This window comes from Crocodylus porosus, unplaced genomic scaffold (assembly GCF_001723895.1).
Source record: "Crocodylus porosus isolate Cpor-Errol unplaced genomic scaffold, CroPor_comp1, whole genome shotgun sequence".
NCBI lineage: Eukaryota > Metazoa > Chordata > Crocodylia > Crocodylidae > Crocodylus > Crocodylus porosus.
Window position 1 is genome coordinate 137847906 of NW_017728931.1, and position 14755 is coordinate 137862660.

The window sequence follows — 14755 nt, forward strand, 5'->3', positions numbered from 1 at the left end:
TGGCCCTTAAGCTTAATGTAAAAGTTGCTAAAGAGCCAGGCAGTCGTGACACCTTTTAAAAGAGCCGTAGAAGCAAAGCAATGACACTGTTCAGATAAAGCACTGACATTCGGCATGTTTTTTTTGCTTTGTCTTTCCTTTCATTTCAATACATGGAAGACTGTTTTGCTTATAACATTTTTCTTTCTCAGAGTCGCTTGAAATTTTTCATAGAAAAAGCATTGTGATCAAAAACTATGACTTTTCTTTCTGAATACAGATTTTGGTAGGATATGCTTTTGATCTCTAAGCTTTGTGTGTTTTCGCTGATTAAAAAAAATTCAAGATGGGAGAGAAAGGGATTGAGGAAAGCAGTTCTGCTTTTGAAAATGGGCATTATTTTTTGTGGGGGGAGGAGGAGGATGCAGAAGATTGCAGCAAAAATGGAAATTCTTCATGATAACAATGCTCATTTATGACTGATTATTTTTCCCCAGAAATTTCCATGTTATACTTTGCTTCTGTCCTCCATTGAGCTTCACAGGAGCCGACCATGTTCAGTTCCTTTTGTGGTCAAGACCACATGAAAGCATATATTAGTTGCACACGCAGTCATCTTATCCAAAGACCTTGCGTTGCGGAAGGATCCTTAGGGCTACATTGCAGATATAATTTGCACACACATTCTCTTTTCACTTGCAATATATTTGCAGGTCAACAACTCGTAAAAAAAAAAAAAAAAAAAAAAAAAAAAAAATCCCAAGCAGACCACGACTAATTTTTTTTACTGGTGCAAGTCTTGTACACTTTTAAACACCTTATTTCCCATGAATGATAATGGGACCTACAGGAGGTTTTGAATCCTTGAACGATTGAGCCCAAATGGTATCCTCTTGTTTTGAATCAAGAAACCAGAGCCACCCACCCCACACAGAAACATATGCTCGAGTTGCAACAGAGTCTGTCCATCCCAGGTTGGCCTTGTCGATCATCATCTTTGGACCCACATATATGACACTCATGGGGGACAGTCATCCTCGACTGCTAGGGATTGCCAAAGATCCAGTAAGGAAGGACTGGCTGAAAATCTGGACTTTAAGTGTTCTTGAAACTCTGCAATAATAGTGACTCTACAGTTATCACAGACCGCAATCGGGACTGGAGCCCTGTTTTCCTAAGCACAAGAATCCTAAGCACTGTGCAAATGCAGCATGTGAAGGAAGAAGATTGCACTCTACATAGCCAAGTAATGCAAGCCACCTCCCTCCCCACCCCCAATCCCTGCTAGACACATGGCACTCTGCACAGGCCATCTGTACCAGGCCTTTTCTGACATGACCTTATATAACAAAGTCATGCCTCCATTCAGATTAGACCTTGTGGAGAGGAAAAGTGGGTTGAAATTAACTCAGGAATAGGTACTTGTTTCCTTGCTCTGCTGTAGACCCCCTGTGTCACTTTGGGCTTAGCCCTCTTGCCTCTATTCTGATCTGTAAAATAGGGATAATGGTGCTTTTCTACCTTCACAGAAGTGTTGTGCAGATCAATGCACACAGGACCACGAAACACACGGATACTGTGTTTATTAGAGTCCATAGAGGTAGCAAAGAGAAACAGAACCAGGATATAGTAGGATTAAAAATCCCATGGAGCATTTTTTTTTTTTAAATAAGACCGGGACTTTGTCTGGATGGGTTCAGCAAGAATTTCCTTGCCTGCATTAAATTGCAGGGTGCTCCCAGGGAGCTGCCCTCTGCTTCAGCTTCAGTAGTATTGGATGTCCATATTGCTGCTAGGTAAGTACACTGTAAGCCCTTGGAGGCCTGTGCAATCTTTTTGTCATAGATGTGTGTAGAGCCCCTGGCACATTGCATGCCCAGTACCTTCACAAAGCAGAGAATAAGTCACTGGGAAGTATTCCCTAGGGAAGCAAGAAGTATGGCTTGCATCTGGGTGACCTGAACGCTATTGTCAGTCGTGCTACTGGCTCACTTCGCTCTAACCTCGGCTTCCTCTCCATGTAATTGGGGATCTTATTCATTTTTGGCTTCCCAGGCACACATTTATTTTAAGTTTCCATTCCTTTGTTTGTATATAGCTATTCAACTGGTGGGGCTCACTTCATTCAGATGTGTAAAATGCATAGAGATGGATAGATGGGAGGTGGCACTGAAATGCAAACTATAATTTCATTGACACAGTCATTCCCCGCCCCCCCCCAGTGTGATATGATGTCTCATGGGGTTTCCCTGTTCTCTTTCCCTACAGGTTACTCTGGCCAGGACTTTGACTGGGCAGATTATCAGAAGCAGTGTGGAGCAGAGGCAGCTCCTCACTTCTGCTTTAGAAACGTAAGCCCTGTTTTCCCTTTCTGTGGCTGTTGTTGACGTAAGTTGAATCCTGCTATTTATCGTTCTGAATTCAGAGCCTCATCCAAAGCCTTCTGAGAGGAGGGAAGTGTGCCCTTGTGGTTATAGTCACTGGGCTGGGAGACGAGAGCCGTGTAGAGTTGCTCCTGGGGTACAATTCTTTGTATTGCTCCAGCCTTCCTGCGTGAGATGAAGTCACCCGCTTAATCTGTCCGTGCCTCAGTTACCCCTGTGTGACAACTGATACTTCTTTCCTCTTGTCCTTGGTCTGCCTTGCCTGCTCGGATTTCATGTTCCTCAGGTCTGGGACTGTATTTGTGCAGCGCTTAGCCTGAGTTTCCTTGAAGCCTGGAGGCACAAATGATCGGTAATAGAAAAAAAACCCACTGACATGAATGGAAACACCCCCCTGACTTGGCAGGTTGATGTTTTGCTTGTCTGAGGCATTTCTCTTACTCCCGAGGAGGTGTTTGTCCCAACCCTACCAAGGTACCCAAAAGAGACATTGCAGTCTTCTGAGCTCTACATGCAACTCAAGCTTGGGCTGCTGCACGTGGAGTTTCCACCACTGGGGCATCTTTATGGTTTTCCACAGCTGGCAACTGTGATGCATGGACTGTTTCATTCTACCCAGGCTTGTAAAAGTTTTTGAGCTCTGGAAAGGGTCCTTTATGGGCTGATCAGACATGATCCATGGCATGAGTCCACCGCTCCTTAAGCACTGCAGTAACCATCTGTCTTCATGATACCCAGCTCTCTTCTCACATGGTGTCCATGCAAGGAAGCTATGGGCCCTCCCAACCTGAGTTATTAGTTGGGACTGATGTTCTGTGATCTTCTCAAACTAGTTTGTTGCTCTGAAACGTGAACGTAGAACAGATCCTTCTAACGGGGTGGGCAGCTGGGGCCTGTGGGGATCTGGGGAGTCAGTCTTGCATTGGACTGAAAGAGGAATGCGGGAGTCCAGTCCCCTGTTTTCTCAGGCAGTTGTTAATCCAGGGAATCCCCCAAATCATCCTTTTGAACCCGTTCCCACACTTACAAGGAATGTCATCCAAACCACCAGGACAGCCTATAGCACACCATAGTAAAAGCCAAGGCGATGGGGCACTGCCAGTGCCCTGGCACTATAGCAGCAGGAAAGGAGCTGGTTCATATAACTTCCTACCATGCACCCTGCTGCAGAGGAGGGCACCCTGCCATGTCCATCTGACCTAGGAGAAAAATTCCTCCCACCCCACAACGTGGCGCCTGGTTGATATCCATGCCATTGTGACCTCCTAACTCATTGGTTGGGCATGGAGCCAGCAGCTGCCTGTTCTCAATCCCAAGCCAGTGGGTTTTGGGCAGGAAGTGATGGGCTCTTTGTAGCAGGTAGGACTCATGCCAGCATCATAACTATATTCGAGGCTCTCTAAGGGGCCTATTAGTAGTCTAATATATATTTCTCTTTTACTCTAGAGGCCAGACTCAGGCCCCTTAAACATCAGTGAGATTTGGATCAGGTCTTTGAGAGAGGTTGGGGACCTTGGTGTTCAAAGAAGGATGAGACAAGTGTTTGGAGAATAGGTCCCTTGGGGGTTGCTGCCTACCCTTGGTGACTGGAAGTCTCCAGTGAGGGACAGATCATCTCTCTCTATGCTCATTCTCTAAAGGAGGGTAGCCAACTTCAGCACAAGTGGCATTCAGTGGCCTCTGTGTAACATGCAGCAGATTGGGGAGGGGACTGCTAGCACAGTGGCAGATAGGGCAGGGAGCAGAAAGAAGAGCAGCAGATCAATAACCTTTCCCCTGCCCAGATTGGCTTTCAGGGAGGAAGCATAGCTAACTTGCGGCACGCCTGCCAAAAAGGTTGCCCCCCACTCCTAAAGCATTTGTTATTCGCCACGGTTGGAGATAGTGTCCGACATTGGATGGACTTTTGGTCTCACCGTGACGGCCCTTATCTTCTCATCCGCATGTTGTATCCTTCTGTATGAAAGTCTGCACCTTGGAAGGCATATACCAGCAGTTCCCAAACCCTGACAGATTGTGCACCACCAGTTTCAAAATGATGCAACCTTAAGTACCGCCAGCACATTTTTTGTCATATAAATCACAGCAAAAGCTCCGTTAGCCAGCACTCATGGGAAATGGGGGTGCTGGTTAACCAAATGTGCCGGTTATCTGAGATGCATCTTTGCTTGGTGGGGCAAAGACACCCCTCCCACCACATCCACGTCTCAGATTAACTGTGCCGCCCATCTCCTGGGAAAGAGAGTGGAGGGCTCCGCGCAGGCTGCTTTCCCCCGGGCTGTGGGATTCAACAAAACAGGAAGTCCCACTTCTGGTTTCCCTTTTGCTGTGTTGACCAGCATCAACCGGCATGCCAGTTAATGAAGTGCTGGTTAACGTGGTTTTTACTGTAATTATAATAAACCTGTTAATGCGTACCACTGCCAGGTTATCTGCGCACCACTGGTGGTACCCATACCACAGATTGGCAACCACTGTCTTATACTATACCTTTTGGACCCTAAGATGCATCCTCCCCCCACCCAGAATTAAGAAGTCTAAAATGAAGGTGAACTGAAGCTACAGAATGAAAAAGAATTGAAACCATTGACATAAGTTGACCAGAATTCAGTCAAATTTATGTAAAATATTTTTTCCTACAATTCTGTCCCCTTCGGGAGAGGGAGGGGGTGCATCCTCTGCACAGACGAATCTAATGCAGGGGTGCTCAATCCCCAGTCCACTGGCCAGATCTGGCCTGCAGAGCCATGTCATTTGGCCCGCAGAGCTCCCCGTGGGTCTGGAAATTTGGGGATGGGGGAGAGATGGCTGTTAATTGCTGCTTCCCTGGTGTCAAATTCCAGACCCACGGAGAGTCGCGTGGGTCAGATATGGCCCTGCATGCGTGGGGCTGCACAGCAGCGGTGCAGGGCCGGATCCAGCCCTGTGCCCCTCGAGACCAAAAGGTTGAACACCACTCATCTAACTCATTGGAACGACGGTAATTTAAGGCACTGCAATTGCCAGGGGGTGTGAGCTGGGGCAGTTGCAAATAAAATGCAAACAAATGATTATCACACTTCCCTTCCTTCTGTTTCCTCCTTTCTTTCTTTCCATCTCCTTTTCCTTTTTTTATTAGCATACCGCAGGTGGGCTCACCTTACCAGGAGGCCTGAGAATGAGTTATAATCTTCTGCAAAGATTAAATCGGCTCCAGTAACTTCTTTTTAACATTCATCAGACAAACGTGCTCCCATTGTATTGCTCCTGTTTTATAGCGAAAGCTGTAGTCTCTTTGTTTTCATCTGTATGACAACCCCAGCAGGTCTGTCCATGTTTTACAGTGCAATAAGTGGTTCTTTGATAGACCGCTTATTGCAAACCGTTTTGTTTTTCTTTTTTAATCACACATCTTCCGCTTAGTACAAGACATTGCAGGGAAGCGGATACCTTGTAACCGGTTCCCTTGGGATATTTAACAAGCAAAGGCAGTTATGAAATGGATTGATGTGCCCACGTGTGCTTAGTAAAAATAAACTCCCAGCTAACTGTTATGCCATTGATCCTTTATAAATTAGCCTGGAGCGCTGAGCCTCAGCACAAGGAGCCTGTGTGAAGATAGATGGCGTTTCCTTGTAAGCCAGCATAAAAAAGTATTTAAGCAAACTCACTCTGATGTCCTGGAGACCTGGCCTGTTAGCTGTTTCTGCTCTGAGTGCTGGGTATGGCTTTAAACCAGCCAAGCCCTGCAAAAGGTATGGAAATCACTACAGGCGGCAATATGTTTCTGCAAAGATTTTTAATGAAATATGGACCTGATTCAGCAGCCTGCAGTTTCATGAGTAGCCTCAGGGGAATCGGAGAAGGCTTTTGTTGGTTTTGCCTTGCTTAGGGAAGATGGATGAGTTGACGTTGGGTTAGCCGGTATGTATTAGCTGCGCTTGATGATAATGCTACTGCTTTTCCTACTCGGGACAAAGCCATTGTACCCATGCTTAGGTGTACGGTTTGCAGGGTTGAGCCCTTAATCATCTTGGATTTGCAACGGTTGTTAATTGTGTTCGTTACAGTAGTGCCTCCGGACTGACTGAGGTGGGGAGCCATCTTGACATAGATCTGTAGACAGTCCTGGCTTCCTAAATCTTAGGGTTTTTTGTTTTTTTTTGTTTTTTTTAATAGTTGAAGTAAAAGGGCAGGTATCAGAATGATAGAGAAGTAGGGCTGGAAGGGATCTCCAGAGGTCATGTAGTCCAACCCCCCGCCAGAGGCAGGATCAACCCGATCCAAGCCATCCTGTACTAAACCCTATCTAAACCATCCGTAATCTAAGTTGTACATAAGACTACTGTCAACCCTGACACAACGCAGACCTAGCACCCTAATCAGCCACGGCCAAAGCAGGGGAGCCACAGTAGCCTGTGTCCTGCTTCTATGAAATGCTCAAGAAATCCTGGGTAGAGGCCCCACTTCCACTCCTTCCACCCTGCAAAACCCCCTACAGTCTGTACCAACCTGACCATGGGATAAAATCCCAAATACAGGGCCTTCATAAAGTCCTTGTGCACTTTTCAACTTTAATAACTTGGGTTGTGCACAAGGACTTTATGAAGGCCCTGTATGATGAGATCAGTCTGACCCTGAGGGGAGGGGTAAGACCCCCAGTTCTGGTCCCAGCAGGAGCATCTGCACACCCCCAGTCCCACCTGCAGCCAACACCCAATGCCTCTAATGGAGGCTTAAAAATATCTTGATGCATGTAGCAGAAAGGTGGGACAGAGGCCACCAGCAAGCATAAGCATAGCTATGCCTAGATCATCCCCAGTGTCTGTCCAGCGTCTTGAACGTCTCCAGTGATGGAGAGCCCGCAGCTTCCCTCGGCATCTATCCCACTGCCGCCCTGTTCCAGCAGCAAAGAGGTTTTTCCCGGTTTTTCAGTCTAAACATTGCTGCAGCTGCAAGCCGTCGGTCTGCATTCTCCTCTCTACAGCAGGAGAGAAAAGGTGCTTTCTCGCTTCTTTATGGTAGCCCTTTGAGGATTTGCAGACTGCTGACATGTTGTCCTTCAGCACCTTTTCCACAAGCTGGACATGACCAGCTCCTTCCCATATGGCTTGCTTTCCAAGCCCCTTATCTTGCTCATTCGCCTCTGGACTTTCTAACTTCTTTCCAGCCTTTTGAAAATGTGGAGTGCAGACCTGCACACGCTGCTCCAGAGGAGGTTTAACCGGTGCGGAGTCGAAGGCACTGTCTGGCTCCTAGGAGGAAAGGTGGAGGGTGGAGATAAAAACCACAAGCAGAGAGAAAACACTGCGAGAGCAATGCATGTCACATTGCTTCCACGGTGGTGTGAAGGGGAGGAGGTAGTAGTTGTGGGGCCCTTGCTTGGAGAAGGTAAGCTCTGTGAAAAGAAAAAGGGTGCGTGAAAGGGATGGGGAGACAGGCCAGAGGACCTTAGCAGAAGGTCCTCAGGAGAGGCAGAGGAGGAGGACTGGTGCTTATGGAAGTGAAGCGTGTTTGAAGGGTACAGAGGTGTCTGTCTGCTTGGGCACTTGGGGGTGTGCAAGTGGGAATCCTCGTTCTGTTTTAGTGGAGTGACTCTGGTTTGGGGAGGAGGTCGGCAAATGGTCTGCCGTGGCTGTGGGCACGGGTGTTGTGATTGTCATGACCTGTTGAGGCATCCGTCTATCTGTCTGCAGCCTTGCAGGGCTCCCCAGCCCTGTGGTAGGGGAGTGCCTTGCAAAATCAGAGCAGCCAGACCTTGCAGTGGTGGAAATGGGTGGGATTGCACTGAAGTGCACAGAGCTATACCCTGAACAGCAGCTCCACCCAGGTATCCCACGAAGGCAAACATGTCTGTAATTCTCAGATAGGTTTATATCAAAATCCTGCCCAAAGTCTCTCAAAAGGTTGAAAATGTAGGCACTGAAAAGCTAGGAAATACCAGAATTAAGGTTGCCCGTGTCAGCTTGTTTGGCCTCCCTCATGCATAGACATTATAATAGATTCCTTGCTTACATGATCACATACCATTATTTTCCCTCATAATCATCAGAAGTAGGTAGAATAAAGGATGCCTCGGCATTTTGAATTGTGTTATTTCCTAATTTATGCATTGGTGATTTTGCATCCTTAAGAATGGTGCAATAAATTGAGGGACTTGGGAGGCAATTTCCTAGATTTTCTTTTAGAAAAACAAAAAGCAAGCTAAACCCTCCCCCTCCCCCCAGGTTTTTCAAAGAAAAAACTGCCCAAACTTTTTTAACATTTTGAAGACAAGAGGTTTTGTTAGGCTAGTACTTGGAAATTGGTGAGCTTTTTGTCTGCGGCTATATCTTGAGTTTTGAGGGACGATATTTTGGGTTGGTTTATTTTATTATTATTATTTGTGTGTTTGCTTTAAATCAGATGGCAGCAGATACCCTGCGTGGAAAATCTCAGTCTCAAGCGTTAGAGTTGGGCAAATTTATAATTGTCAGTTAAAAATTGTTCTTCTAATGAGAACCGTTGAGAAGTCATGTTGGGTAATAATAACACAGTATGGTGCCAAGCCTATAATCATCAAAAAAGGGCATAAATAAAATAGAGTCTTGGAGCTTCTTCATCCAGATATACCAGACCTTTAGTAATGCAGTAAAGTGGATCCTGCTGGTGTTTTAGATGGAAACTTTGTTCCGGGGCACGCTCTTACGCTTGCGTGCAATGGGCGTGCCCCCGTGACTCCTCCCTCTCCAGCTCCTTAGCGGAGGTGCATAGGCACGGCTCAGTGTTTCAACATGAAACAGCTAATACGATGAAGTGAACGGCCCATTTATATCAGCGGAGGGTCTGGCTCCCTACATATATGAACAACTGTTATGTGAACGAATGGATACACCGGAGGGCTTGCTTTGGAAATGTGGTTCGGGGAATCTAGGTATTGCCTGACAGGGTGGGATCAGAGGTCCGTCTGCTCTAATATTCTGCCTCCCCCAGTGGCCAGCGGGAGATGAAGATTTTAAGAACAAATCCTGCCTCCATTTAGCTTTCCACCTACTCTCTGTTGGTTCAAGGTTTGGCTTTGCTCTGAAGCACAAAGTTTTACCATTTCTTCCTGAATTTGCCATAGTGGATTATGATAATCCAGGAGTGTTTCTTACCAACTTTATAATAAACCAGCCCTTTCTTACTAACTTTATAATAAACCAGTGGTCATGAAGCATGCTAAGTTCTTGGTCCCGACAGTCCTAGATATTACCCGTGGAAACCGACCCCGGCTAGATTTACATTCCCATGGGGAGCGTCCGTTTTGGGCTCGGGCGTGATGGTTCAGTGTTGGCGCTTGACTTCTTTCAGACATCCTTCAGCCGGGGCTTTACGAAGAACATGAAGTTGGAGGCGGTGAACCCGAAGAACCCTGCGGAAATATGCGTCGCTTCTATCGCGTCCGTGAAAGGGAGGTTAATGTGGCTGCACCTGGAAGGTATGTTGAAATATCCACGGGGCTATGCTGGCTTGTCATTTTTGGGTTGCGGTGCCAGTTTGTCATGGTCCTCTCCTATTTCCTGTCTCCTGTGGAAATGCTCGCCTGCTTTCACAGCAAGTGACCAAGCACTACATTTAGTCTTTCCCCAACTTTTCCACTGAAGCAGACCACCTGAGTGGAGGGAGACAGGATACATAAGACTTACACCCCTCTCTACAAGAAAATCCACGAGACGTATCTTCCCAGGTGGTTGGTGAAAGGTCCCGCTGATACTAGAAGCATCCTTCAGACCCGTCTCTGGCTTGTACCAGAATGGGCATCTATATTGGATCTGGATCTCTGTTTTCCAATCACATGCCTGCCAATCTCCCTGAACACAGTCTTCCACAGCCTTCATCTTTCATGCACCCTCCTTCTATCTTTCCATTTTCATTGTCTCATTACCCCCCAAATCTCATTTCTTCTTCTCCCTTTCCCTTCCCACTTCATACTTACCTGAATTCCTGCTATCTTTCACCCTGACCATTTGTTGTGTAGGGCAGGGGTGTCAAACTCGTCCGAGTCAGGGCCAGACCGTGGGGGTTTATCCCAGGCCAGATCTGGGGGCTTCTCCCAGGCCAGATCTGTGGGGCCGGGGGCTGAGGGGAGGCTGGATGGCTGGAGGCAAGTGGCTGAGAGTCCGGCAGCATTGGGGCAAGCAGGGCACAGCCCTCACTCGTTTTCCTGTTGCTGATAGCCATCGTGTCATAGAAAATGAGGGCTGGAAGAGACCTCAGAAAGTCATCCAGTCCAATGCCCTGCTCAAAGCAGGACCAGTCCCAACTAGATCATCCCAGCCAAGGCTTTGTCTAGCCGGATCTTAAAAATGTCCAAGGATGGAGGGTCCACAAGGTCTCTGTGTAGCCTGTTCCAGTGTTTTGCTACCCTCCTTGTGAGAGTTTTAGTGGAGTTTGTGGCAGGCCAAGCCCCTTCAGTCCTGTCCCCCAGCTTCTGGTAGCCTGCCAGTAGCCCACCAGCCAGAATCTAGCCCACAGGCCATAGATCTGATGCCCCCGATGTAGGGTATCCTACTCCTCTGGTCTTGGTCTGTCCCTTTTCAACAAGGACACCAAAAAGCAATAGGTTTAAGTGGTAGCAAAGCATATTTAGATGACATCTTGGTTGGGTGGACCTTCCTAATTATAAGAGCAGCAGGACAGTGGAATAAGCTGCCCGGGAAGTTGTTGAATATTCTTCCTTGGAGGGTTTTAAGAAGGGGCTGCATAGGCATTTGTCTGGGATGATTTGGGAACAGCATACCCTGCTTTCATGCAGGATGTTGGACCAGCTGCCATTGAGATCTCTTCCAATGATTTCTATTCCTCTTTCATAACTTGCAGCTTTTTGGTGCAGGTGCTGCTTGTAAAGTTTGGGAGAACTGCTGCCATATCTGTTGTGATGGCTATTCAGTAGGGTTGTCTGATGAGTCTCACAGTCATCCCTAGACTTTCTTTTTTTACTAATGAGGTGTTGAAATGAGATGTTGAAGGAGGTATTGTGACCCTCGTCTTTCCCCCACAGCACGCACCCGAGTGGTTCTTTATCAGCGATGCTATTATATGAATGAGTAAGAACTTTTCAAATGAATTCAAGTTCACAGTATGGTTGCTTAGAGTACAGCGATGCCATGGTAGCCCTAACAAAATTAAGGGATTAATAAAGTCCCTGAAACTGCAAGGCTGAGTTGCTAAAGTTCTTGCAAAGCACTGCCAAAAACTGATGTTTACTTTGTGTGTTTGTAACAGGTTGTTCCCTGTGCAGAAGGCGTTGGTTTGATCTTCACCCTTACACAGTCATTTGCAAGTTGTAAATAGAAGCTGCGGGGCTGAATTACAAAATAACTGCATTTGTTTTATTTTATGCACTGGGATGTTAATTGGAGTTGGGGAACTACACCTGGATATCCAGAAAGTTGCATAAGAAAGGAAAAGAAACAGATTTTTTAAACTGAATTATTGCATTAGGGTCCAAATTTGCAGTGCTCTTTTGCCAGATGTATGAACAGAGCTTTGTTCCTTTTGGCTGCAGCTTAATAAAGCCAATTATCTCAAAGTGCTTGTGAAATAAAAGTGCGTCCTCTCTGCCCTGCCTTGCACTGCAGTTGAGGATGCAGCCACTTCTGGGATAGTGTGTGGCAGTTGTTTGTGACCTCCCACTGAAGTCGTTGGGAACTGGACGAGTGCATCTAAGGCCCCTGACAGATGTTAGATTTAAGACGTGATTAACTGGTTAACTGCATGTGTAGTAGTGACCTAGCCACATGTTCATTCAATGAACGGCGTGATAAAACGAGGAATAAGCCACAGGGTAGTACACCGAATATGTATAATAACTTTGTGGTTGATTCCTATCATGGCTTTAATTGAATGTTTGGCCAGTGGTCCCAGCCTCCGGAGCACACTGTGAGCCCTTCAAGCCTCCTAGGTGCTCCAGAGGCTGGAAATGCTTTTCAGCTGATCGAGGGCTCCCTTGTGCTCCTATGGCCGGGAGCCCCAGTCATCTGATTGAGGGTGCCTTCTGGGAGAGCCCAGGGAGCCAAGTTTGCTAGCAAGCCAAGCTTAATTCAGGGCTTCCCTGCACACGTAATCAGCAGTGCTCAGTCACCAGGGGTCTTGGTTTTTTATGATTTAAAAAAATCCCCAGTTTTTGGTAAAACAAAGTAACCCCAAATCCACATTTTCCCGTGATTTAAAAGAAACACCACTAATATGTGTATATATATAGATAGAGATATAGATAAATATCCCTATAGGGATACATATCTATATATATCTTTCTCTATATATGAAGGTGTATATCCCCAAATCCACATTTTTCCATGATTAAAATGAAATGCCACTATATAGAGAGAGATCTATCTATATCTATATCTCTCTCTATATAGATCTATCTATATAGACATAGATATAAACACCACTATATAGAGATATATCTATCTATAGCTATATCTGTCTATATATAGATCTACCTATATAGACATAGATATAAACACCACTATATAGAGATATATCTATCTATAGCTATATCTGTCTATATATAGATCTACCTATATAGACATAGATATAAACACCACTATATAGAGATATATCTATCTATCTATATATCTCTATATAGTGGTGTTTCATTTTAATCATAGAAAATTGTGGATTTGGGCTTACTTTTTTTCAACTGAAAATTGGGGAAAGGATAGGGAGCAGCGTGGCAGGTTGGGAAGGGGTGAAGATTAGAACAACATTCAAGGTGAGTGCAGGACTAAACTTGTGGCATGCCTACCAAAAAGGATGGCCACTGCTGACCTGCGCCCTTTTCCTGGCAGCTGACAAAGACAAGGGGAAAAGCCCTGGGGCATTCAGTCTGGAGAGAGAGCATTCACCCTTTCATTAAATTCTCATCTGGGTCAGGTGACAGGCAGGTAGCCTTTAACGCTTTCTTATCCATTTGCAGCGGCAGAGCAGATTACCCATTCCTTGGTTTCATGTGGCATTGATCATCCTAAACTGAGAAGTCTTTCAGTGTCTCCTGATGACATATGCACTCAAGAAAACGTCTCCTTCCTTTAACGCCTTAAAGTCCATAAAAACTTTGAGACGTAAACCGAAGTACCTTGGCTGCACTAACAGCTCACCGTTAAAAGATAATGAAGGCAGATGTTCTGTGGCATTTTCGCTCCAGAAAGTGGCATTGTCGCATCGTGCTCTAGTCAAGGATCTGTCAGTGCCTCTGTTATAAATCCCCTTTTTTGGAGTTTTATAACTCAGTTGCCATTGAAAGAGCAATTCCCTCCGAACGGAAACTTGGCATTCAGCTAGAAGCAGAGTCGTCAGCGCTTATTCCGTCTTTATCGCTGATTCCCTGGCTTGTGATAAACGCTGAATAGCTGGTGAGATCTGATTGAATCCAACTCATTGCTGGAAACTGCGAGACCAGTTCAGTGGGCCAGTGGGATTCAAGTGTCTGTATCAGAGGCTTGTCCAAGCCCTCCCGCTGATTTGATGTGGGACCCTGAGCTAGTCCCTTCCTGACTGTTTTATCCTGTAAGTTAGAGCTCAGGGATTGTTTCTCAGTACGGCTTTGCTGCTTTAGAGCAGTGATTTCTCAACCGGGGTGCCGGGTTACATTTAAGGTGCTGCAGGGTCCATTGAAGGGTGCCCCAAGGTATCAGGACATAAGCCAGGTGTGAGGAAATGGGGTGCTGCTCAATTCACACAAGTTATGGTGGGGTGCCTTGAGTCTAAAAAGGTCGTGATCCGCTGTTCTAAAGAGTTTTAATTTGGTCACCTCTTAACTCGTATTATTTTACAGTGCGAGGCTGCTCGCACCACAGACATTTTTAGTTACAAACTGAGTGCAGGCATGCACAGTACGTAGCACAGTGAGGTCCTTGCATTAGCATGGCTTCATATAAAAGCAAGAAAACCTCAGGGGATGCTAGCAGAACAGGAGCATTATAGTCTGGGCACTGTCCTAAATAACAATTTAGGAAAGTAAGTGTAGCTTACCAGCTACACTTAGTCAGTCATTCAAGGTTTTTTTTCACTGAATTAGATCCCTGGCTGAAATCAGTCTGTTTAAAAGCGTCCGAACTTTGACTCTGCTCTGTGGCCCTGATCTGAAGCTTAACACCAGTATAGTCAGCGGAGCGGCATAGATTTATCCCAGCTGAAGGTCTGGCCTTTATCATTTATACCGTGGTAATGTCCAGAGCAAGCCCTGTTGTGGTAGGTGTCGTGCAGGAATGATCGAGTAAGGTCTCCACCACAGAAGAGCTTAAACTTAATACAAAGCTACATGCTACATAAGTTTCATAGATTTCATAGACATTAGGGCTGGAAGGGACCCTGAAAGATCATCGAGTCCAGCCCCCCCCGGCCAAAGGACAGGAAGTCAGCTGGGGTCATAGGATCCCAGCAAG

General features: G+C 46.1%; 1 protein-coding gene across 1 annotated transcript in view; it reads left to right on the top strand.

Annotated features, from left to right (window-relative positions):
- The window catches only part of SFMBT2 (Scm-like with four mbt domains 2), a 164500-nt gene that overhangs the window by 105431 nt on the left and 44314 nt on the right, over positions 1–14755 (top strand). Inside the window, exons 10-11 of the mRNA XM_019543748.1 lie at positions 2248–2330; positions 9675–9801. Of these exons, the coding sequence (XP_019399293.1) occupies positions 2248–2330; positions 9675–9801 (210 nt within the window). The remainder of the gene's footprint in view (positions 1–2247; positions 2331–9674; positions 9802–14755) is intronic.